This window comes from Cupressus sempervirens, chromosome 3, assembly GCF_028749045.1.
Source record: "Cupressus sempervirens isolate cs-2001-9-10 chromosome 3, ASM2874904v1, whole genome shotgun sequence".
In the NCBI taxonomy this organism is placed as follows: Eukaryota; Viridiplantae; Streptophyta; class Pinopsida; order Cupressales; family Cupressaceae; genus Cupressus; species Cupressus sempervirens.
The window spans coordinates 328640242-328668008 of NC_143120.1; the positions used below are offsets into that span (position 1 = coordinate 328640242).

Here is a 27767-nt window from a genome sequence, read left to right on the forward strand (position 1 = left end):
CTCTTAACTACCTTCTCCAAATCTTACAAGAGATTAGATATTTTTATAGAGGCTAGTGTCAGAGCCATTATTCAATCTAATACATGTGTATGCAAATCCTTGTGAGCAGGGGAGTGGTTGTTGAGGCGTTCAAGGCTATTTCAAGAATTGTTGGAGCTTGTCAAGACTAAGTCTGTCATCATCACCTTTGTGCTACGATTCGCATAGCGAAAACCTCATTCTCCTTAGACTAGAATTTTTCAGCCGCCATCTGTTTTCTCCAGGTAATATGTGATGTTCCCAGTTTATGCATGTTTAATTTGTTTAATTTCCACATTGTTGATGTATAACATCTTTGTCAAGGTGTTTTCAATAAGTTAAATTGTTAATTTATTTATTTATTTATTCATTGGATTATATAAAAGTGGATGTTGTTTGAGATAATAACATCAAGGAAATCCGTTTTTAAACTGCAGTGTAGCATAGCCAATTTACAGATGATCAACAGATAGAATAATAGAATTATGTAATTTACAACCTACACCTGTCACTCCTATGGGCATCGCCTTTGTCTCAACTCTCAATCTTTTTGAAGCATAACATTCTGACAGGTTTCCAAACAAATAAAGCCTACGGCCTGTTGCGTAGCTTGGAGAAATATAAGGATGATTTCCAACATGCTAGAAGGAATTTAGAAATATCAAAACAATGCCCGAAGTAAGACTTGACGGAACCAAAAAAAGATGGTTCTTCCCTACTCTCTTCTGAAAAACATCTCTTGTTTGAAAAGGAGTCTACATTAGAAGGGAATGGTGTTCTGACCAATCTTGGAAGAAATGAAAAGCTAGAGTATATACTACAAGGCAAAATTTGTGATTAAACACTAGGACGAGAAAGGAAAGAAAAGGAAGCAATAGAAGAATTGGTGAAAAGAAGCATATTCTTTGCCCCATTCTATTCTTGACTTCAAACTTTCTGGAAAATATTGATTCCCCATAGAGGATCTTGATATGTTTGTGTGTGGACTATTGAATTTTTAGGAAATTATTGTTTTCTGTTAAGAAAAAAGCTAGATTGAAAAATAAATTCCCAAGAACTATTATTGATTGAAATACTAATTCATCTAATCATTTACAACTCACTTGGAAGGCTCCTTCAACCACAAAGTTGGTAGCTCAAGGATAGTGAAGAATATTATTACACTAGATGCAATGTGCAACTCCTGAAATTCAATGCCACTGAAGCAACCATACAACTTTCAAACCCAGCAACCATGTGCATCACCATCAACAATCCCATTGAAAATTTGATTCTCAATTAGTTGTTGCCCGTTGATGCAAGTTACCAAATATGTGCATTTGAAGCTGATCATAGCCTGCAAGGACTCCAGCCCCTGCTACTCCTAGAAGCATATTTGCTGTTACTCCTCTGAACAGGGCAGTAACACCCTCACATTGTACAATTTGCTTAAAGGCATGTATGGGGCTCCTATATTTGGAAACTTCACCTGAAGTCATCATCATTCTGCGTCGAACTGTATCAAAGGGATATGCCAGAACGCCTGCTACAGATGTCACACTCCAGCCTAGCATGAAGCTAACGATAAAATTTCCCTGCAGCACCAAAATTATGAAGATTTAATAACAAAGCCAAATAAGACAACACAAAACGAGTGCAAAGATTTATCTTGAATGTTGATATTCTCTATTTTTTTTACATATGTTTTCCCTATTGAGAATTAGACAAGGTATATGGCTAGAAATTCACAGGATGTAAAACCTAATCAGGTGCCTCAGTTAAACCATGTTAAAATTGGGACCACTTCAACACCTATTACCTTTTGAAACCTATAATAATTTCTTAACCATTGTAAGTCTGGAGTTTCATTCAATCTAGGCTTCCTTCTCACTATTGATAATATTAGTGACTAGGTTAAATGGTTTGAACTTCCATTCGTGCCAAAATACATTGAAGCATTCCTCTGTTTCATGATAACATGTCCATAGACTATATTTCCAATGATAAAAGAGTTCAAGCAATCCAAAAATCCTGGATCGACTTAACATGGGTAGTGGCACAATTCAATATTTTTAAAGCTCAATTTATCAGAACCACAGAAGCAGCAACAAAGAATACCCTAACATGGTTGTCGTACTACAGTTACATTGAAGCCCACAGTTCAAGAAGAATTATGGGCACGAGGCAACTGAAAACCCCAACATTTCAATTTGGTATCGCTCAAAAGAAAGGCTGTAAATGAGACCTAGTGATATAATAAACCTCAAGAGAAAAAATACATAAATGAGATTTAAGTTAATTCAATCTATGAGAAGCTACAGAGCGAATCCTTGCAGCTTATTCATTCAAGAAAGCATGTTGCTAAATCTAAATATCAAAAATTAGGATCCACAAATGGTTGTACACATTCATATCATATACATGCTTTTCTCGTAGCCTGCAACAAAAGTATGTTAGATTGTTTCCTTCAAGTGCCACAACTTGAAACCACGACCTCATGAGACATTGAGACATAAGTCTTATCCGCTTCTCACTTCAACCAATTAATATTTAAAATCTGCAAAGTTGATATTGCATAGAGCATAAATGATCATACTTTGTATGACTCCAATGCAAATCACCTAAATTTAAATTTCAAGCTCTGCAGTCTTTAGCACAAAGTTGCATATATACAATCATACAAATATGGATAGAAATACAGATATGGTATTGGGTATGGATACAGCCATTTTTTAAGATCCCCAATATGAATATGGCTGGATACAACATTAATAAATATCAGATACACATATTTAACACAATTTTCTAAGTTATTAAAGGAGTTTTTCGTTACTTCCAAAACAATATAGACAAATAAATGCTACATAAATATTATAAGTTAATTAACACTTTACAATATGCAAAAATAGTAGAGTTGCATTAGAAGATAACCCAACAAAATGGGTTGCTGAATAGAAAAACATTTTATTTGTCTTTCTAATTTGGCACGGGTTTGGTTTATACCGTTTTTCTAGAGGGGATTGTTATGGAGATTTATATGTCAGTTGTTGTAGTGTTGCTCCAAAACAGGAGGCAACTACTCCCTCCAGTGGGAATGCATCTATGGAGCCACCCAACTGTGATGTTGGTGATCCAGGTGTTACAACGGAGTCAGCGGGTGTTGGATCATGCTCTAGCATAATTGATTCACAACCTAACATTGAGACATGTGCGCAGAGTCAGGTGACGGCAGTTGAGCATTTGGATAAAGAGAGTATGGACACCTCTGATGATTTGTTGGGTAATTATGAGCTGCACTAGGTATGATATCCCTTGCCAAATATTTGGCCATGACTCTTAAGGAGGTTTTGGATGGGTCCCAAGATCAAGATTTACAGGAACTTTCTGTGGAGGGGGAAATAGAGTCATACGAGTATGATACAATGAGGGTTTCCAATTCTTTAGAGCAGGTGTTGGTTGAGGTACGGACTAGTTGTATCTCAATTGCAGATGTGTGCAAGGACAGTAGCACACAACAGTGAGCAATCTTGTGGTGAGCAGTTTTGATTCAATTTCCTACCACAATGCAGATAGTGAGGCAATGAGCTTGCATAGGGGACAGGGGTTACATAGACAACATGTGGCTAGTCAACTAAAGATGAGTGATAGTGAAATCTCTTCAGCTCTTGAGCATTGTTATGATATTCGTCAGATGTTGGTTGCATCTAATAGGGATGTTCCTATGGTAGATGAGCACAGTGATAGTAGTCTATCCCTAGCAAAGATTCATGCACTTCGAGAGGTTGTCAAAATCTTGAAGCATAATTACTCACAATTAGTTGTTGACAGGGATTACCTTATGGATTGGGATAGCACATGTTATGAGGCATTGTTAGGGAAAGAGGAGGTAGCTCAGCTTACCCAAGAGCTTGAGGTGACTATGAACTCTCTTCAGTGCACTCGGTTGGCTCTTCAAGAGTCACAGTCAGGGTTAGATGAGGTTACCGTGGAGTTGGAGCAGGTACAGTCAACACCAGCCCAGACCTTGTTCAATTGCATATTGTGGTTGGTAGTGAGTTTGCTTCCACGGTTGGGGATGAGGGACATGATGATGTGGCAGTCACATTCATCCAAAATATAGGTGCAATAGGTACGGAGGAGGTGAAAGCATCAATGGAGACAAGCTCTCATGGTGATTTGCTTCCTTCTACAAGAAGCGAATCTATTTCTTCATTCCATACAGCTAGTAGCATTGGACAGTTTGCAATGCCACTTTTTCAAAGGGATCAATTGTGGGTCACAGGGAAGCAAGTTGGCACTTCCACATAATTTCTACTTCAACAAGTCGTTCATGGAGTATTTACCAAAGACTTCAGATTTGCGGGAGGATTCATCCAGAGTATCTAAGGGTACTCCCATTCAAGGATCTCGTGTTATACGGCAATTGGTGGGGAAAATTGTAGAGACCTTTGCTGCAATGCTTCCCAACAGAGATTTTGTGGTTGGGTTTGCTGAGAGGGTTGCCTAGGATCCTGCCCAACCAATAGTTGTGCAGAGTCAAAGATTGGAGTTGTCTCTTGATTCTCGATTTGGTATTGATGAGCCATAGACAAAGATTAGGGTGTTCAACCAGCATTATACAGTGGAGTGTGCTCATCATTTTTCTTTTGACCCTCAAGTGGAGGATTTGGTTTCACGTCGGTGTGGGTTGGCTCCAATTTCATACCATCCATTATGGGATGGGTTAGCACCACTTTTGCAGAGGGGATTGATACTTGTAAGATAGATCACTTGCAGTATAGACACACCCATGACAGTTTATCAAAGGTCAAAGTTAGTGATAGTGATTCAAGTACTTATGGTCGTTATCATCTCCATAGTGTAGTTGGGTGTCAGTGTCAGTTTGATAGGGACTAAGATGTTGACAGAGTTTATATTTCAATTGGATTGAGTTTCGATAAGTTATTGCTGCCATCAGTGCCTACAATCAATTTTCAGATGATTTTGTCATTGATATCAATTATTTGGGTGTTGGTGCTACAGGAGTTGCTTGTACTCAGCACAGATGGTAGGCAGTTCTATCCTTAGGATCTAGGTGGATTGTAGTGTTCATTTTGCTCTGGGATTGCTTGGGGACAAGCAATCTTAAGGAGGGAGGACTATAATGTCCCCATTTTTAGCAGGCTCTTGTAATTGGCTTGTTCAATTCACCATCGCAACCCTCGTGAGCTAACAATGGGATTTGAGGGTTTCAGTTGTGGGTTATAGGCTTCCCAGTAGCCTATGGTGTGTTTTGGCTCTATTTAAGCGACTTACTATTTATAGTAAGTCAACAATTGGTTTTGATGAGCTCAGTTGAGTTAGAGGAATTGAGTAATGCTCTGAGTTATTTCAGGCTTCTAGTTTGGGCTCCAAGAATCTTGGAGAGAGCGTCTATTTATAGTAAGTCACCTCGTCCAATTCATTCATCGCCTTTCTTCATCAAGATCACTTTGGTTTTGTCAGATTTTGATTATGATGCTTCTTCAGTCATTTTCACAATATAGGTGAATTATTATTATTCATCTCAATATGTTGAGGTTGTTTTGTTGGTATTGTTTATTGGCCACCTAAGTGTCATAGCTCGTTAGAACCGGGTTAAAAAGTTTTAAATCTTGAGCACAAGAAATAGTAACCTCACTTGTAAGAATTTCATGATATGATTGAAAGGATCATTTTTTGGAGCAAGCAGATATTAATAAATTATATGATAAGATACATTATAAAATGATGTTGTGTTGAGGAAGCTTCTTAAGTGAAGTTGCATTTAGTAAACTTGTGTCATTTGGAGACTATAAATATGAGCTAATTTGAAGAGAAAAGCATCCGATTATTCGATTATCTTATTTGCTTTGTTGTCTTGGTGACTTTTCGAAGTTTATGGATTCTTGTGTCCTTGCTGAAGTATAAAAGTATAAGGGTTTGAAGCTGATTGTGCTTTTTCACAACTGAGGTATTCTGGTTAGTCTGAGAATTATTCTAATTGAATTTTCTTCCATGTCAGTATTTTCTTGTTGCTTTGAAAGGAGAGATTAGTGCTGAAAGAAATTGCTTGGGAATCAAGAGAATTTATTGCTGTTGTTAATTCATCACCCCTGCGATTTGAATATTGAAATTCTGGGCATGTTCAATGTGTTAATTCTATAACTCCAATGATCATACTGATCTGATTGTGCAGATCGTTCAGATCTGGTAAAAGCATGAAATCCCTTAGTAAGTCGTATAAATAATTTTCTTCTCCTTAATAGTTATCGGTGTCTCCTTTGAGCAACATAGTTGAAGACTAACTAAACATCTTGGTTAGTTTATATATTAACAATATGTCTCCTTCTAATAGCCGCCGATTCTAAGAGAGCAATTAAGGCCGACCTTGAAAGGGACATATCCTTTCTAAGGACATGCCCCTTGGTTGCTATATTTATGTAGGGTGTGAATGTGGATAAAGGGCACACAAGAAAACAAAGTCTGCTCCTTTAGCATTTATTGCCTCATACAAATTATAGCAGATATAAATATATTATTGCAAAACTATACATCACAGGAAGAAGACTTAATATACTGTCCAGTATTGATAAAGACCGTCTTCAGCAATAGTAAAAGCATTACATCAGTTTGATTGGTAGCAGAATTTGCAAAAACTTTACATGGTATTAGAGCTCTGGTAGTCGAACCTAGGCTTTGCAAATTGACAATCAAATTTTAAATATCTAGCAACTCCTACCTTCAATGGCTAGCGCAATCATACCTAAAGATAGGCTTGATGGAAAAGAACACTTCGTTGCTTGGAAATTCAAAATTATGATGATTCTTGAAGACAAATGATGTAATACAGTTTGTTGATAAAGAATCCAAGCGACTTGATGCTCATCCTCATAAAACTACATGGATTAAAAGAAACAGGAAAGCCATGCAAATCATATTACATGGGGTTAAAAATGAAATAGTACCTATGATAATAAAACATCAGACAGCATTAAATATGATGAATGCATTATTAAATGCATATGAGGTTAACCATGCAACTAAAACCCTTGCACTAAAGAGGCAACTAAATCATATACAAATAAAGAAGGGAGAATCTATGAATTCATACTTCCTAAGGGTGGCTAGTCTAAGAGATGAACTTGCAAGTATAGGGACCATAATTGAAGACAAAGCGCTAACACTTATGGCTATAGATGGGTTACCAGACTCATGGGAAACATTCTCACAAGGAGTAAGTGCTAGAGACAATCTCTCAGACTTCAATAGACTTAAAGGAGATTGCCTTCAAGAAGAATCTAGGAAACTTAAGAAAGGAGGAAAATTGAAAACTGAATATGAAGAACTTCATATTCTCAACACAAATTCCTATAAAGGTAAGAAGAAGAAGGGTAATCAAAGAAATGGCAAACCTAAGAAAGATTTATCCAAAATAAAATACTTCAAATGTGAAAAAGTTGGACACTATAGATCTAATTGCCCTAAGAATTCAAAGCAGCAAATAAACTATACAAACATTTCTAGGAAAGAAGAAAACTATAATCCTGAAAAACGTGTATTGTATTCTACACTATCAAATGAAATATCAAGCATAGGATGGGCAACTAATAGTGGATCATCTCGACACATACAAGATACAAATAAGTACTCGACTCAATATCAAAAGAAGTTAATGGTGAAGTTACCATAGGTGATAATTCCAATCATGCAGTCAAAGGAATTGGGAACTCCACCTTGAAATTAAAGTCGGGTATTTCTCTCCATCTCAAAAGAGTACTCTATAAACCAGGAATAAAGAGGAATCTAATCTCTGTTACAGCACTTGAAGATGATGGACATAATGTTGCATTCATAGACAGTAATGTAATGACTTGATCTAAGAACTCTTCATTTAAGAAATCAAAGTTGATTGGTCAAAGAAAGGGATACTTATATGAATTAGGCATAGAACCTATTCAAGCCTTAATTCATGAAGTTGTTGATATAAATGAAATATGGCATAGAAGGTTAGGACATCTAAACTTCAAAACCTTATCAACTATGGAGATGGTTACTAAGTTGAACAAAGATCATTCAAGCATATGCAAAGGATGCGCTCTGGGTAAGAACACCAAAAGTCCATTTCATGATAGACTAGAAAAACTAACAATGTTTTGGAATTAGTACACACAAATTTATGTGATTGTGGACCTATCTCTATTCCTTCTCTTGGAGGATTCTGGTACCATATACTTTTTATAGATGATTTCTCTAGGAAAACATGGATTTACTTCTTAAAATGTAAAGAATCAGAAGAAATGCTTAAGAGATTTAAACAATTCAAAACCTTAACTGAAAACTTATCAAGACACAAAATTAAAACTCTTAGGACTAATAACAGAGGGGAATATGTTTCAGACTTGTTTAAAGATTTTTGTAAAGAAGCAAGAATTAAGAGGGAGTATATTGTTCCTTATAACCCACAACAAAACGGGGTAGCAAAAAGGAAGAATAGAACAATTATAGAAGCAGCAAGAGCTATGATATTTGATCAAAATCTAGAATATTATCTTTGGGCAGAAGCCTCTTGTACTGTTCTCTATATCCAAAACAAAAGTCCTCACTCTCACCTTAGAGATAAAACTCCTGAAGAAGTTTTTTTTAAGGTTAAACCAAAATATAAGCCATCTTAGGATATTTGGGTGCCCAGTATACACCAAAAGAAAAGAGAACTAAGTTACAACCCTCCAGGAGGAAAGGTATTTTTTTCGGGTATAGTGAAACATCCAAGGCATATAGAGTGTTATAACCCTCTAAGAGGAAAGGTATTTTTGTCAGGTATAGTGAAACATCCAAGGCATATAGAAATTTCATACCTAGTCAGAAAAACATTGAACTTAGTAGGGATTCAATACTTGAAGAGGATTTAGCATTCAAAAGAGCCCTTGGTTTTGAAGATCCTACACATGTACCTAGTTCTGAAGAAAATCATGAATTTGAGTTTTAAAGGGAGAACATTGCAGAAATTGAAGATGAAATTCAAAATCTTAATCTTGAGGAAACTCAAAATTCTAAGAAAAGACCACTTTGGGCTGTTAAGACTGTAGAGGAAGCACAAGACTTCATTGCACCATTCGAAACATTCAGAGAAAGTAAAAGACCCAAAAGATTTTTTAGTTATGCAGCAAACATGAGTGATTTATCTAAATCAAAACCAACCAATGTTTCAAATGCTATTAAACATATAGCTTGGAAGGATGTTATGACGGAAGAATACCAATCCATTATTATGAATGATGTTTGGGAAATTGTTCCAAAGCCTGAAGGAAAATTTGTTGTTTCTTCTAAATGGAAATTTAAAATCAAGCATGCTGCTGACGGTAGCATTAAAAAATATATAGCCAAATTCCTATCCAAATTCATAGCCTAAGGATTCTCTCAGGAGGGAATTGATTATGAAGAAACCATTGCTCTAGCTGCCAAATACACCTCTGTAAGAGCAGTCCTAGCTATTGTAGCATCGAAAGGATAGAAAGTACATCAAATGAATGTGAAAAGAGCATTTTTGAATGGAAATATTATAAAAGAGTTATATTTGGAACAACCTGAAGGATTTGAAACTCATAACCCTAAAATCTTTGTTTGCAGGCTCAAGAAAGCTCTTTACGGGCTTAAACGGGCTCCAAAGGCATGGTATGAAAGAATTGAAGCGTATCTCTCTAGTTTAGGATTCTCCAAGAATGAAGTTGATCCAAATCTCTATTATAAAAAAGATAAAGATGATATGATAATTTTGATACTATATGTTCATGATTTACTAATAACAGGTGATGGATCATCTTATAGATCAATGCAAGAAAGATCTAATCAGAGAATTTGAAATGAAAGATTTAGGACTCTTTCATTACTTCCTAGCACTAGAAGTATCGCAAAACTCTAACAGCATCATACTTAATCAAGGAAAGTATACATCTTGAAGAGATTTGGAATGTGGAATTGCAGACCTATGTCTTCTCCAATGGAGACTAATCTACACAAACTTAAGGAAGCAGCTGCAGAATCACCCTCCATAGATTCTACTCTTTATAGACAGAGAATTGGGTCTCTTATGTACTTGGTAAATACAAGACCTGATATTTGCTATGTTGTTAATGTCTTAAGTCAATTTATGTGTGAGCCAAAGGAGATTCACCTAGTTGCAGTCAAACACATCATGAGATACTTATAAGGCACTCTTAATCTTGGGCTCAAGTATGAGAAAGTTAACTTGGACTTACATGAGTACACAAACTCAGATTGGGCTGGAAGTGTTACTGATAGAAAAAGCACTTCAGGATGTTTTAGTTTAGGCTCAAAGATGATATCTTGGATATGCAGAAAGTAGGCATCAGTAGCATAGAGTTCCACAGAAGCTAATTACATTGCTGCAACAATAGCCTCTCGGGAGGCAGTTTGGCTTAGAAAGTTACTTGTAGTATTATTTGGTCAACCAATGAATCCTACTCTTATTAATTGTGATAATTATAGTTCCATCAAGCTTTCTATGAATCTAGTTTTTCATGATAGGTCCAAGCATATTGAAATTCCTTACCATTATGTAAGAGAACTGGTAAACAGGAATACTGTAACATTAGAATACATTTGCACTACAGATCAGACAACAGATATTCTTACCAAACCTCTCTCAAGTGAAGATAGATCACTTCAGGAAAACACTTGGTATGGTTGAATTATAATACATTTGTATTCTTTAATTATTAATGAAATAATTTTGAGTTTAAATTATTATTATTAGGCTATTGACTGTTATGGGCTCCACCATTTGTATTCATTATTTAAGAGGTGATGATCTTTGAGATAATAAACACTCGTATAAAAGACATTATGAGAGAACGATCTCTTGGAGAATGTACTGAACAGTAGAGAACTACTATCAGATCTGGATGAGTTCAAGATCACATTCTGATATAGACATTTCTATGCCTATGAGTCACAACTTGGATAAAGGAAGAATTTAAATCATTCTTCGGAGTTTATCCTATGAACTGGTAGATCTTAACTCAGAATCATATTGTGATATAGGTCTGCCAGTACCTATGAGTCACAACTTGGATAAAGGAAGAATTCAATCAGTCTCCAAATTTTATCCTGTGTATTGCATTCCAAGCAATACTGTTATGACAAGTATACGTGATAAGTCATATCGCAAGTATAGTAATATGACACAGTATCATGTGTTCAATGATACCACATGCTTAGAAGATTCAGATAGATATAGAGTAGATGAGTGTCATTTGATTTCCACAATTCATTATTAAAATCTGATTAGTTCTTCTGGAATTTGATTGTGTCTGAAGATTTTAGCATCAACGTTTCGGATCACACACAGTGATCCATCATCAGTGATCCATTTTTCTCTTGCTCTTCATCCTGAAACGTTGATGCAAAAATCTTCAGACACAATCAAATTTCAGAAGAACTAATCAGATTTTGGATATAGAGTATTAATCTATGCGTATTCATCTTAATTGATGGTGCTAGATATGTTATCTCTCAATATGATTATCATGTTAAGAGGGAGTGTTAATTCTATAACTCTGATGATCATACTGATCTGATTGTGCAGATTGTACAGATCTTATAAAGCATGAAATCCCTTAGTAAGTTAGTCCTATAAATAATTGTCTTCTCCTTAATAGTTATCGGCATCTCCTTTGGGCAACACAGTTAAAGACTAACTAATCATCTTGGTTAGTTTATATACTAACAATATGTCTCCTTCTAATAGACACTGATTTTAAGAGAGCAATTAAGGCCGACCTTGAAAGGGACATGGACATGCCCCTTGGTTGCTATATTTATGTAGGGTGTGAATGTGGATAGAGGACATACAAGAAAATTAAGTCTGCTCCTTTAGCATTCATTGCCTCATATGAATTATAGCAGATATAAATATATTATTGCCGAACTGCACATCACAGGAAGAAGACTTAATATACCATCCAGTATTGATAAAGATCATCTTCAGCAATAGTAAAAGCATTACATCAGTTTGATTGGTCGCAATATTTGCGAAAACTTTACACAATGCTGCCGATCATTACCAGGGCTACATTTGTAGTGTTTATGACATGTAGACACTTCATACCCACCAGCGAACGATCTGCTATATTTATCTGCGATCTGACTTTACCAGACTTGTGTTTGACAATTGGGCTCTATTACATGGTGTGATTTTGGGTTTGGTGTTTAGGGTTTGCTATATCTGCGATGGACACCTAGAATTTGAGTTTGGAGGTGTTAGAATTTACTGCAACCTGGGACTTTTGTAATTCTGAATTCTTAGTGCCCGGCTGCTTGATTAGCAACATTTGGGAGGTTGTGATTATCACCCTCAGGTTCATCATTGAATATTTATATAATCAATAAATGCTCAATGTTCAATAGATGTTATGTGTATTAGCTATGTATGCTGTGGAATTTGCAGCTAATTGATAATCCAATAATATAGTTGCAGCATAGTAAAAGTTTGGTATTTGCTCCACTACTGTAATTTTAATTTTTTGGGCATAGTATTGGCTAGCATTTGAAAGTGGGATGTTATTATTATATTACAAAATTCATTGATAAAGTTCACAAGATTGAAATATAAATAAGAGTGGCATAAAAGTTACACGCAAAATGTTTGTTGAAATGCAAAACTATTGAATTGTGAAAGAAATTGATGTTTAATTGAGTTATCGCCTGTTGAGGGTTATTAAAATAAATTTCTCAAGTATTTGCATGTTTTTTATAGAAAAATGTAGGGTTTGCTGATTTTTTTCTTCTTGTGTAAATCTTCATAAAATACAACGCTTAAATAGTAATTTCTGGTTAAAATTGTCTCACTGCAGAAGCATTAACATTTTGAAAACATTTTTTTCCCTAATCATAATGGTTCCTGCTAAAAAACCCATGATTCATGTGTGAATCACTACTCATGATATATGGGTCAATGAGTTTAATTAAAAACTACACAATTAAATCCTGATAGAAATATCACAATCTGACTTGCTGTGAAAAATATCTCCTACTTATCAATTGATGAGCTTAAGGGGCTTTCTAATGAATGGTTCATAAGGCACAACACTCAGGGAAGGTTTTGCAAATGAGGTTGCAAGCAGAGTGGGTTTAACCATGGAGGGAACTCCGTAGTTAAGCGCGCTCGAGCTAGAGTAGTACTGGGATGGGTGACCTCCTCAGAAGTCCCGGTGCTTCACCTTTGTGAGCATCACCTACATCCAATGAGTGCTAAGTGTTCCATTTATTCTCATGAGAGATGGATTCATGTGTGAATCACTACTCATGATATATGGGTCAATGAGTTTGACTCAAAAACTAAACAGTTAAATCTTGATAAAAATATCACAATTTGACTTGCTGTGAAAATAATCTCCTACTTATCATCCCAAAGGCAATCAAAAAGATGAGTGTTAGAAGTACACCATAGACTTCAAAAGATTATGGAGGTAATTTAAAAAAACACATTTATAAATCATATACATATTTTTGTTTTATTTTCATTATGCAACTTTGCAAAGTTTCGTATTTTAATGATCCTCCAGTCAATTATTGTTTTGTTTAACTGTTTTGTAGGTCATTTTAGTGTGCAACTTTATCACACTAAAATCCTTGTTGAATTCAAAGTTATCTTTGAGTTGCATATTTGTTGGTCCAAAGTGGACTTCCTCGTCCTATGCTACCGCCCCTGTAGGAATAGATGTGGTGAAATGTATTTTTTAAATCATATGCATATTTTTGTTTTATTTCCATTGTGCAACTTTATATAGTCTTGTATTTTAATGATCATCCACTCAATTGCTTTTTTGTTGAATTGTTTTGTAGGTCATTGAGCCCCTCATAGTCCTCCTATGAGTTGTTGACGAGGAGAAGCCCTCTGTGGGTTATGTTTATGACGGCATGGATAGGACTAAGGAGGCCATTAGAGCCAAATATGTAGGTGTTGAGGACAAGTATGGCCTTATTTGGAACATAATTGATAGGAGATGGCAAAATCAGCTTCATAGACCCATCCATGCAGCAGCCTATAAGATCAATCCGGCATTCTGTTTCCATGATGATTTCAAGGCGAACGAAGAAATTCTGAGTGCCCTATAGACTCTGATAGGGAAGATGGCAGCCACTAATGCCACAGATACATTGCTTAAGATGGAAGCCTATAATAATTCATTAAAGCCCATTTTTGGAAGCCAAATAAGTAAAGGTTGTAAAAAATTGCAGCCAGGTAAAAATTGTAGCTTATAAATTTTAGTTTTATTATCTAGGTTCTAGCTTTAAAGGTGGAAATGAGACTAATCTTCTTCTTTTTTTCTTTTTTCAAATAGATGATGGCAAATGTTTGGGTCTTCAGCCAAAAACCTTCAAAAAATCATCATTCGCATATTGAGTCAGCCATGCAGCACTTCTGGATGTGAGTGCAACTAGAGCATGTTCGAGCACATCCACTCAAAGAGGCGTAACACATTATCTAAGGAGAGGATGAATAATCTAGTCTTAGTGCATTACAACATAAACCTTAGGACTAGAGAAATTTTGGATAGTGACACCTCTCTGACTATTCTAGAGGAGGTTGATCTAAAGTCTAAGTGGGTTATTCTAGCTACTAATCCTGTCTTCAATGATGAGGACCTAGAGTGGATTGACCAAGTAGAGAGAGAGGCCAAGGTTGTGGCTATGGCAACGGAGGAGTGGAGAGCTAGTGGCACCACACAAGCAAAGACTATGGCTGATCAATAATCCAATACCTACCTTAGACACCTTACTAAAAGGCATAATACAGATTACTTTGAGGCTAACATTGAGGATGAGGATGAGGAGCCATAGCTATAGACTTGTTTTTGTTTACATATTTTTGGAACATTAGATGATGAATACTGATGTGATGGATTTCATGGATTTGATCTATGTTTTGATTTGACAATATGTAGAATTTTGAATTTTATATATCTATGTTTGCTATTTCCTTCAGCTACTATTTACCTTTATACTTATTTAATCGATGTATGTTTATGTATGAGATCAAATTACCTTCTATTTCTTGATGTTGTTGTGTCTTTAAGCTTTATTCAATAATGGGTACATGAAATAATCTTTAAATCCTAAAAAATCTCTAAATTTCAAGGGTTTTGTGGATTTGCCAAGTCACAGCTGAGTTTGAGCCCGTTCACGAGTCGAGTCACCCTTGCCGAGTTAGAGCTAGGTCTCAGTCTAGGAACTTTGATATTAATGCACTTGATGTTATAAAGTAATGTGTAGTTGAAGCCTCTTTAGTGGAAGGTGCAATGTTGAAGCCAAGTTGCACAAAAGAGATTATAAATATGGCTCTCATTTTGAGAACTGACATCCAATTGAATATTATTTGCTTTAGTGGTTAACGGTTTGAGTTCTAAGAATTGCTCTTTCAATTATTTTGCAAATTGTTGCTATGGTATAGCAATTTTGCTAATACTTCTCTATTGTTTCTTAATGTATTTGAGAGGTCAATCTAGGTTGAGAAATTGCTAGCATTTGAAGGAATCATTGAAGTTGTTGCAGTTAATTGAATAATTGCATTTCAGTCTGAAAGACGCCTCTGCAAAATTACAGGCAATGTTTGGCATTGTTTGGCATTGTATGTGATCTATGGTCACTTCAATTTGACCTTCGTTCATCTTTCATAGGCCTGTGGACGGTAATTAGGCCCTACGTTGCATAATTGAGGCCCTTCAATCTCCTTTTTAGGCCCTGCTTTCACCTTTAGTGCCTTGTGTTTTCATTTGAAGGACTTGCAAACACATTCACAAACTACGATTAAGCATTAGGAGGTTCCATGGAGTTTGTTTAGAGCATGTGCTTGGTGATTAGTGGCCCATATTGAGCATTTGCTTTGACATCCAACCTCTTGAATGCTACAAATTGTTGCAAGGTGCACACATATTGATATTGGCAAGTTGTAGCAGCTATTGGGCGATTTATGGAAAATTACTGAGGTTCCCAAGTGTAAATATTTAATTAATTCATGCAAATTTGGATTTTAGTATTGTCGAATTGTAAAAAACAAAAAAAGCATATAAAATAAAAAATAGAAAACTTCAAAAAAAAAACCATAAGCAAATCCGGCAAAGACAAGTTCAAGGTCTTTACAGTGATATTAGAGTGGTTTCCTACCAAACTACAAGAATTGGACTCAATTGTCAGTTGATTAGTGTTTAGGGATTGACAGTATTTGACTCAATGTTTTGCTTTCATAAGTTATGGATGGTGATGGGAGATTTGTATCAAGTATGTATTATACCCGTAGAGGTTGTACCTCTCCACCTAGGGATGGAGAGCCTTAGATACAGTTTGAATTTGTAGGCGATAGGGGTGCTAATAGTCCAAATGGTTCAGCCGATACAGGATTCAAAGATGCTAGCACAAGTTTCGTGATTGACAGAGAGGTCAGATAGACATCCAAGGACTTGGCAGGAGGACATCACCATGTGGTAGATGTATTGCAGCAACTTTCTGACACAATGCAATGGATAGCACTCCCTTTGGGATGGAGTAGGGAGAGGGCTCGTGATGATTCTCTTGATTCTCATAAATCACGAGTTGAGGATAGGCTGAGAGCCGGTGACCGATACAGAGCAGGGGACCAAGTTAGGATTGATGATAGGGTGGACAAAATAAGATACATTGGACCCTATGCTAGGCCACAAAGACCAGAGATGGATGTAGTCAGTAGTGAGATTAAGGCTACACCCTTTGCAAATGATGTAGTTGCTCATTTTGCTGAGTGGGATCCTCTACCACAGGGCGTAAAGCACAACTTGAATTTTGATAGATATTTGACTCAAAAGCACGAGCATTCCAGAGGTAGGTCTGCTCCTGATAGACAGAGGCCTAGGCAGTCAAATTTACGGGAGGTGGCCAGTAAGATGACACTCGCACATTTTGATGGGAGTGGCAGAGTGACTGTTAGAGATTGGGTTCATAAGCTCGACACCTACCTTGTCTTGTGTCCTATGACTGAGAAGGACGCTACTAGATTTGCAGTACTACACCTTAATGGAGTTGCACGTAATTGGTGGTATCATGGTCTGGTATCCCTCCATCATTATCAGATCACATCGTACCAGGAGTTTGTTGACAGGTTGATAGAGTGCTTAGACAAGAAGGATCCTGAGGTCTACTTTAGAGAGTTGGCTCAATTATGACAAATAGCTAGTTTGGAGGCATTCATTGGTGAGTTTTAGAGACTTTTCATGATGGTGTATGACATATCGGAGAGGAGAGTCGTGCTATTTATAGAGAGCCTAGCTAAATCACTTAGAGGTTGGGTTAAGTCCTTAAACCCACCTTCACTGCATGAGGCTATGTAGAAGGCTAGGAATTTGGTTAAGTCCTTAGATTAAGGCTTGCACTCTACATCAAGCTTGCATTCTACATCAATCTTGGTTCTTGTAAATCTTACTTAAGTCCAAACGAAGGGATCTTTAGAGTAGAAGCTAGCCCCTCCCTCTGCCTACTTCAAGGCCATGGCATTCTCACTTTCTTCCAAGTCATTTATAAGATATAGATGATAAAGGCTTTCGTTATGGCATATATAATATCCCTAAAAAAAGTAATGTCTTTCCGCAGTTGAGTCCTCAAAAGGCATTTATGCATGCAGAGGTTTCCTTTTGCACCATGAGCATGCAAAGTTCCAAAAAGAAAAAGGGGGGACCTGCGAGCCGATGAAAAAAAATTGATTGCGCTTACTCCCTCCCTCCGCAACAATAGGACAATATTCTGTTACCGTTAACCAATTCTCCTAGAGGCAACTTCTCCTTGAAGCCTTGTAGTTTGTCTTATGATAGGACATCGCATAAGAGGGAAGAAAAATCAGATTCTAAGTGTCCTATGGCAGCACCTTTGGATCACGAGATTACTAATGATTTGAGGAAGAAATCATGTATTTACTACAAGGGGCCTTACGATGTCACTCATGATTGCTCTATGAAGCCTAAGGGCAAGAATAAGATAATAGTGTGGTTTTATGACAATGAGGACAGTTCTAATCCTATAGGGCAGCTAGCTGATTATGATCATGATGTTCAAAGAGCTACAAGAGATGATGATAAGATGGATGATTCCAACCTCAAGTTTGCCTACCTTTCGAGCATGAGAAAGGAAGGAGCCTGTAGAATGCAAGGGATTTTAGCAGGCCAACAGGTGATGCATATAATTTTATTGATGCTTGTTTGGTCACAAAGTGATGGATTCAGACTAAGGATTTTGAGGGACTATGAGTTCGGATGGCTGATGGTTACACCCTTAGGTGTAACAAGATGATTTCGGATCTGCCAATAAAGTTGAGTAACTATGCCTTCAAGACAGATTTTTATGTGGTTAATATAGGCAGCACTGATATAGTTCTTGGCATGGCATGGCATGGTTGCATACCCTTAAGGACATTTGTATCAGCACAAAGAGGAAGGAGATGAAATTCATTAGGGATGGTAAACCACAGGTCCTTAAGGCCATTAGGAATGATAATCTTAAGCAGACTTCTCTTTGACACATGCAGCACTTTGTACACCATGAGGATGCGATTGATTGGGCCGTTGAGTGCAGGATAATGACTATATTAGATACTAATATCATCCAGATATTCAGCAGTTAAGAACTAAATAGTCTAAAGTGTTCAATGACTTACCACCTGGAGGGCCACCTGACAGAGGGATTGAGCATATTATTGAGCTGGAGAAAGGGACTAAGCCCATCATGATTACACCTTAACAACACCCAAAGAAGCTTAAGGATGAGATTAAAAAAACTATACAATAGTTGTTGGATATGGGACACATCAGGCCAAGTAAGTCTCCCTTTGCTTCTTCAGTTGTACTAGTGAAGAAGAAGGATGGCACATTATGGATGTGTATAGTTCACCCAATGCTTAATAAGAGGACTATTAAGAACCAATATTCAATCCCTCAGACTGATGAGTTGCATGGAGCGAAGTTCTTCTCCAAGATTGATTTAAGATCTTGTTAGCATCAGATTTGTGTTAGAGAGAAGGATATAGAGAAGACTGCATTCAAAAACCATTGCGGACATTTTAAGTTTCTAGTAATGCCATTTGGCTTGATGAGTGCTCCAGCTACTTTTCAGTGTACTATGAACAGGGTGTTTCACAATTAGCTTCGGAGATTTGTGTTGGTATTCTTTGACACCATCCTGATTTATAGTAAGACTTGGGATGGCCATGTTGCTACTTGATACAATTCTGGATATTTTGGATAGGGCTTCCTTGTACACCAAGGAGTCCAAATGTGCACTTGGTATGACAGAGCTTCTTTATTTGGGTCATATTATTAGGGCACAGGGTGTTTGCATGGATCTTGATATGATATTTTTTTATTTTAGAGTAGCTAACACCAGAGAACTTGACACAATTGAGAGGGTTCATTGGACTTTGTGCTTTCTACCACAAGTTCATGGCAGGTTTCTCGAGACATGTAGCGCCCCTTACGAATCTGACTCATAAGGGTGCCTTCCATTGGACTCCTTGGGCATAGGAGTGCTTTGAGAAGTTCAAGATGATTATGACTTCATGTCTTGTTGTAGCTTTGCAAGATTTTTTGAGCCCATTTGACTTGCAACATGATGCCTCAGGAGAGGGTATTGAAGCAATATTATCCCAAGATCATCATCCCATAGCTTTCGAGAGTCGGAAGCTACAAGGTCCTAAGAAATCATTCAATATCTATGATAAGGATATGTTGGTCATTATGCATACTTTGGCCAAGTTCAGGTAGTACTTAGTAGGCAGCAATTTTTGTGTTAAGATAGATCATAACAGCCTAAAGCATTTCCTAGGACAGTATGACCTAAATGGGAGACAACAAAAGTGGGTTAATAAGCCCCAATCTTATGATTTTGACGCCCTTTCTCGAAGACCCCACTTGTGCTTGATCATTGAGATTGCAGAAGATTGGAGGCACCTAATCATAGCTATGTATGCCAAGGATCAGTGGACACTTGGTATTGTTGATGGGAGTATTCAGGACAACAGTTATACCATTGCAGATGAGTTGATCACTTACAAGTTAAGGATTTATCTTATTCTAGGATCAAGTGTCTGTGAGATCATTCTCCAAGCCTTTCATGATTCTCCTATGACTGACCATCCCAAATTCTTTAAGACTTACAGGCAAGTTTAGGACAGGTTTACTTGGAAAGGCTTACAGTGTTATGTTCGTGAGTCTTCTACTTGTCAGCAAAAAAGACAAGAGCACACCTACCCAACAGAGTTGATGCAACCACTCCCCATCCCTGAGCGGAAGCGGAAGCTCAGGGCAGGGATTGCATTTATGTGGTAGCGGATAGACTTACTAAGTATGCTCACTTTTTCCATATCACTACTACATATTCAGCTATGCAGTTGGCTAAGTTGTTCTTCCAGGAGGTGTTAAGGGTACATGGTTTATCCCAAACTATAGTGAGGGGCAGCAATAGCAGACTTATGAGTCACTTCTAAAAGGAGGTTTTTATATTATGTGGGACAGAGTTGACTACTAGCACCAATTACCACCCGCGGGCTGACAGCTAGACTAAGATTGTGAATAAATGGGTGGAGGGCTATCTGTGAAATTATGTTTCTTCTCAACAAAGGGCTTGGTTTAAGTGGATTCATTTGTGTGAGTATTGTTTTAACTCCACTTACCATATGACTATACAAATGTCACCCTTCAGAGCCTTGTACGGATATGATCCTTTGAGCTTCATGGATTTGTTGTGCAACGATAGCAAAGTGCTCAGCACAAGTGATATGTTACAGAATAGTAAGGACATTATGAGGTTGTTGAGAGATCATATTCAGAGGGCATGGAATCAACAAAAGTAGTATGCTGATCAAAGGAGGACAATTCACTCCTTTCAGGTGGGCGATAGTTTATTTGATGTTATAGGCATACAGATAGTCTTCCATCGAGAAGAGCAGAGCTGAGAAGTGCAAGCCTCGATATTATGGTCCCTTCCACATGGTGAGGCGTGTTGGTGAGGTGGCTTATAAGTTGGATCTGCCTAATGGGATCTGCCTGATGGTAGCAAGGTACATAATGCATTTCATGTTTCATGCCTCAAAAAAGCATTATGCAGACATGTGGCCCCATCTCCTGCGTTGTTGCCATTAGATGATGAGGGGAGACTTGAGTTGATCCCTGAGGCAATTCTTGAAACTAGGGAGAGACAGTTGCGGAGGACTATTAGAGAGTTTTTGGTTAAGTAACAAGGCCTACCAGATGAGGATGCCACTTGGGAGCCTAGGGATATTCTTCAGCACCCGAGACTATGATTGCTTGGGGTCAAGCAATCTTGGGGAGGAAGGATTGTAATGTCCCCAATTTAGCAAGTTCCAAGAGGCCAGGTTGGTCAGCTCATCATCGCAACTCTCGTGAGTTAGACAGTAGGATTTGATGGTCTCGGTTGTAGACTTGATATTTCTAGTAAGTCTATTTTTGGCCTGTTACTATTTTTGGCAGCAAAAAGTCGGCACAATGGAGACTGTCATTTATTCAATCTTTTGCACTGGATGAGATTATTTAATGGGGAGTCATATTTATTACATTAGTTATGAGGCTTTATAATTATTAATGCACTTTATGTTATAAAGGATGTTGTGTAGTCGAAGCCTCTTTAGTGGAAGGTGAATTTTCAAGCCAAGTTGCAAAAAAGAGATTATAAATATGGCTCTCATTTTGAGAATTAAAATCCAATTGAATATTATTTGCTTTTGTGGTTGAGGGTTTGAGTTCTGAGAATTGTTCTTGCAATTGTTTTGCAAATTGCTGATGTGGTATAGCAATTTTGCTAATACTTCTTTACTGTTTCTCCCTGTATCCGAGAAGTCAATCGAGGCTGAAGAAATTGCTAGTATTTGAAGGAATCATTGAAGCTGTTGCAGTTAATTGAATACCTGTGTTTGAGTCTAAGAGACATTTGAGTCTAAGAGACACCTGTGCAGAATTAAAGGCTGCTGCTCATTACCAAGGCAGCGTTTGGCATTGTATGTGATCTGTGGTCACTCCAATTTGACCTGCATTCATCTTTCATAGGTCTCCGGGCAGTATTCAGGCCCTGCATCGCATAATTGAGGCCCTGCGATCTCCTTTTTAGGGCCTGCATTTATCTTTAGTGCCCTTCATTTCCATGTGAAGGACATGCAAACACCTTTACAGGCTGCAGTTAAGCATTAGGAGGCTGCGAGGGGATTGTTTAGAGCCTGTGCTTGGCGATTAGTGGCCCATGCTGAGCATTTGCTTAGACATCCAACCTCTTGAAGGCTGCGAACTATTGCAAGGTGCACACATATTGATATTGGCAAGTTGTCGCAGCTGCTGGGCGACTTATGACAAATTATTCAGGTTCCCAATTGTAAATATTTAATTAGTTCATGCAAATTTGGATTTCAGTATTGCCAAATTGTTAAAAACAAAAAAAGCATATAAAATTTTTAAAAACCAGAAAAAAACAAAAAAACGAAAAAAATTCCATCAGCAAACAAGTTCAGGGTTTTTACAAATTAACCCTGTGCTCTCCCCTCCCCACCCCCTATATATATAGAATTATATGTCAAATTTGAGAGAATTGAATGATCAATCAGATTCTCCCTGTAGGATATACTGCTTAAGAGGACATTTTTTATTCTTTAGAAGATATGAAGCTACCTCCCATGGCATTTTTAGCACTACTATTTCTCACAAGCAGAGAACAAGGAGGTCTTATCCTTCTTTATACATGATTCATTTGGTAAAATTATTTACATTGTTCCTATCAACCACTATTCTCACCTTTTACCATTTTAAACATCTCAACAGTTTTCATTCCTTAGCCCTAATTTACCAGTCCTGGTACTAGTTCTAGTTCAAGTTTGGGGTATAGTTCAGTCAAAAAAAAAATTGGAGGTTGGAATTGTTCTAGATTAAATCATTAATCCATACAAAAAAAATTAATTAATATATACATATTTGCAGCAGTAACTAAATACAGAAAACCACAAATAGCACCATACATCATATAATAAACAAATACTACCTTTAAAATAATTAAATATTGCAATGCCAACAAAAATCAGAATTGAATGTTATGAAATGTATTATATATTATTAGAATTAAAAAATAATATTGTCAAGCACCAATAATCAACCATCATTAATCAAGCATCATCCATTGGGTTTTCAAAGCATCATCACCATTCATATTAGATGATTTAGGTACAAGTAAATTAGGAGAACCACAAACAATTCCACTAGCTCTTCACTCTCATGGTTGATTGTCAATATGCTTTGGCTCAATATCACACTTCCTTGTGTCTGCTCCCTTGTAGCAACTTTATGTGGAAAAGAAGCAGCAAGTTTGAATGGATAAACAGTAATCCCTTTGCCTTTTTGAGTGTAGTCAATTGTGCTTTACTGAGTGGACAGAGTATGTGCTCTAATTCCTCTCAAATACAAAAGAACAAGCAACCTATTGAGAGAAAATTAGAGAGTTCAAAAGTAATCAAATTTAATTTAAGACAGTTGTGCTGAAGGTAAAAGACAATTTGTTTGAAAATCAAATTGCAAAAAATAATATTTTTAAAATAAGCATATTTATAAAATTGAAAAAAAAAAAAATTATATTGCTTTGCTTACATGTAACAACTCCAATTTTGAGAATGTTTTCTTGTGACATATACTAGTTGGGGATAAGCATTTGGATCTTGTTGGCCTCAATATACACTTGTTTGATCCAATCAATTTTGGTGCCACATTTTTTAAGCATAAAGGTCAAGGGAGTAGACAACACAAGGCGTACTTCAATATACACTTGTTTGATCCAGTCAATTTTGGTGCCACATTTTTTTAGCATAAAGGTCAAGGGAGTAGACATCACAAGATGTACCAAAAATTTGTAGCTAATGCTCCTCAACAAATAACCCAACCACTTAATTTTGGCACAATTTGTTATGATTTGCATGCTGTTTCAAAGGTCAACCTCCTCAATCATTATTATGAGAATGTTAGCAATAAATGAACCATCTTTATTTTTATTTTACCTCCCCTTTAGAATCCATTGCTCCTAAAAACATTACCACTTAAGGAGGCATTGCAATAACATTGATCAATAGCCAATTTTCTTGCATCTTTCCATACATTTGAAATGGGCACCCTTATTTTGGCCCAATAATCCCTTAAGGGCTTCAATGAATCCTCTACAAGCTTCACCTCTTTTCCCAACAAAATGTTACAAACCTTCTCAAAACCCAAGCCCTTATACCTTTTATGATTCTCACAAATTGCTTTCACCAATTATTGCTAATACGATGGGTGAACAACATTGAAAGTTGATACATTTGAATAAAGACATCTTGTTATGTATTGATTGATAATTTCTCAAGACTTGTTATGAAATGTCATTTCCAATAGTCTCTTTATCTCTTATGTGTTAAGGTCATGTGTAATGTCCCCACTTTTGCCAGTACCAGAGTTTGAGAGATTAACCTATTATTGTGATCCTTGCAAGCTAAATATTGTGGATAGAGGGTCTTCTGAGGCAGTGGCTTGGCTTGGGAGGGTCTTATCTTCTCCTCAATTCAGTAAATTACAGGTGGGTCTTTGTTTGCCTCAGATTAGACTTTATTTAGGCTTAGTTTTGTGTACTTATTATTTGTGGTAAGTTGGGTGTTAATTGAGATGGACCATTTTCTATTTTTAGAAAGTGGATTTGGTCACATGGAGAAATAATACGTGAAACTCCTATTTCAGACGACATATTTAAATGATGAGTATTTTGGGAGTTATAAAATTGTTCGTGGCCAAATTATTATTAGATCATCAAATGACTTATTATAAAGTTATAATTTAACTTTATAATATACTTGAGCATTGAGTCATCATTGAAAGGCCCATTTATTTCATTAATAGTATGCCTAAGCCAAGTATTAAATGTTACCAGAAGAGTTAAGTTGGAAAGTTTCAAGAGTTAAGTTCTTTTGGAAAACTTTCACAATTTCAGAAGTTGAGTTCTTTTGGAAACTTTTGTCAACAAAGAGATTATAAATATGAGCTCATTTCATTGGGAAAAGCACGCTTAAATATTTATTTTCTTTTGTTGTCATTGTGGCTTTTTGAGGTTCTAAAGTTTGTGCCCTTGCTTAAGTATACGGGTCTATTTTGAGGATTTGTTATCCACTGTTGAAGTATAGTGGAATATAGTCTGAAATTGGTAGTGCAAATTGCTGCTGAAGTATAGCAATTTGATTTGTCTTCTCAACTGCATTAATTGTGCAAGAGAAGCTGATGTTTGTGATTAAATTGGTTTGATTCGAAAGGGTTTGGAGATAGAAATTATAAGTTGCAGACCTCTGTTTCCCTTTGGAGTTTGATGTTTTCTTTAATGGGGCAGCGTCTATTACATGCTAATTGTGATCTGCTTTAAGTTGGAGACATCATATTGTTGTACGTTGTTCCTCATACAAATCTGCTGCAATTTGATATCTACAGCAGTCACCTACAGGTTCTTCATTTAATTGCAAATTTCATGAGAGTTGTAGTTATGTGTTTCAGTCATTAGATTGCATGCCAAGTGTTTGTAAAAATGTCTATTGGCTGTAGATGCGCATTTCACAGGCTGAAATCATATGTATGTATTTGAATGGTCAAAGAAGATTGCATTTGTACTTTAGCTTCTTTGTTTGGACATCTAATAACCATTTGCACAAATCTAGACTAAATTTGAACCATTACAAGCATGCGGAAGTAATTGAAGATAAAAGACAGCACAATAGAGATTTCATGCAAAGTGTTTAATTAAGTTATCACTTGTTGAGGGTCATTACATCGTGACATGTTTTTAGAGTTTAGCCAAAAAGCGGTGGCTCTTTATAAGTTGAAGATTAGAAGATAGTAGTAGAGGCTTCATTTCTCAAGATCCTTTCTTTAACAAAGAATGATTCGATTTGCAGCTTTTTGCTTGATCTACTTCTTCTCTCATTCATATATGCTATGACTTGTGCTTTTTGAATGAGTACACAAATTTTTCTAGGGCAAGCTTTGATGCCTACTCCAAGTATGTGGCACAAAGGACCTTTCAGTTGATTGCATGAGCTTGAATACCTAACACCACACCCACTACAAATTCAAAATATAACCTTGTCCACCTAGAAGTTGTTGTACCATATCAACATATTTCCAAAAGGGAGAATTCAGATTTGTTTTGAAGATTGGTTGGCCCATGGAGCTAGAAATGGTTGTCATTATAATACATATAGCAAGTTCAATAAACCATAGTTGCACTTATTGATGACAACTTATAACTAAACTTATTGTGATAGATTCCACATGGCAACAAATTCCAACACTTTATTGCCAATTTTTATTATCAATAAGTGGTCACCTTATCATCGATAAATTGACAATAAACACTTCAAATATTGCTTGCAATTGCATAATAGGGCATTCATGACAAAACAAAATCTCATTGCATGAGTTGGCCATGTACGAGAACGCAAGGGCCAAGTCATTCTCTTTAAACATGACAAAGAGAGGAAAACACTCAATCCCCCAGTATAATGTTTCGAATTTTGAAATCTTTTACATGCAAGATAAATAAATTAAAATTAAAATGCTTTATAACTCTTCTTATTTGTAGATGCTTGGCGGTGAAATTGGGGTGGAAATGTCCCGATATTACAAAGATTTGCCCTCAAATTCTTATCCTAGCCTTGCAGTTCATCCAATTGTGAGCACAATTGGAGCTTGTTCGAGGCCATCCATACGAAGAAGAGGAACAAGTTAGTGCAAAAATGCCTCAGTGACCTTGTATTTGTGCAATATAACCTTCGGTTGCACACGAGATAGAGAAAACACTAACTAGTCCACTTGATTAGGATGGCATAGATCCTTAATGTGATTGGACATCACAGGAGCATCCTCCATTGTTTATAGAGGATGAGATCTACAATTTGGAGAGACGGGCTATGGAGGAGGGTGGATTTGCAATGAGATTGGATGACATTCAAGAGGCTGAGGAGGTTGAAGATGACAAAAAGGAGTCATTGTCAATGCCGGCACCATCTACATTCAAGGAGGTAAGTCATAGCTAGTTATACAAAGGGAGGAGGCACAACCACAACGGACTTTTAGGACTAGACCCCCTACCTCTCCAGTAGTGTTTGCTAGAGTTGTTGGGAAGGGGAAGGGGAAGGGGAAGACGAAGATATAGACTATTTTGATGTTGTATTTACTAGTTTTACAAAGACAATTTGTCATTTCTATTTTCCTTTAGGGTTCAAACTATCAAGCTATGGCTACCAACCGTCACCATTCTACATGAGGATGTCATTTCACACCCTATTTGCATTTAAATATATCTAGACTGAGCTTGTTTGTTTTGTTTACTTATTTACTTACTCATTACACGCATCTCCTCAAAAAAAAAATATGCATTTCTAATTTAATTTAGCAGTTTTTTAAGTTGCCAATATTTGTTGGCCCTTGGCAACAAGTTGTCGATAACAATATTTTCAACTATCTAATAAACAACAAAAACACACACACATATATATGATAGCTCGTTTTAAAGGATTAAGCATGTGTTATAGACATTTTGAATGAAGACAAAACAAGGGAGTCCAATGGTAACAAAAGATGCAAGAAAAATAAACTAGAAAACTACAAAGCTCTTCAATGTCCTTGGCAACAAATGGACTCGTGGGAAAGCATAGGGATGCAAACCATCCAATTTGG

At 36.7% G+C, this 27767-nt stretch overlaps 1 protein-coding gene across 1 annotated transcript in view; it reads right to left on the reverse strand.

Annotated features, from left to right (window-relative positions):
- Positions 1–1053: 1053 nt before the first annotated feature.
- The window catches only part of ER-ANT1 (endoplasmic reticulum-adenine nucleotide transporter 1), a 35148-nt gene continuing 8434 nt past the window's right edge, over positions 1054–27767 (reverse strand). Inside the window, exon 4 of the mRNA XM_089819723.1 lies at positions 1054–1592. Coding sequence (XP_089675849.1) covers positions 1293–1592 — 300 coding nt within the window. The 3' untranslated portion in view covers positions 1054–1292. The remainder of the gene's footprint in view (positions 1593–27767) is intronic.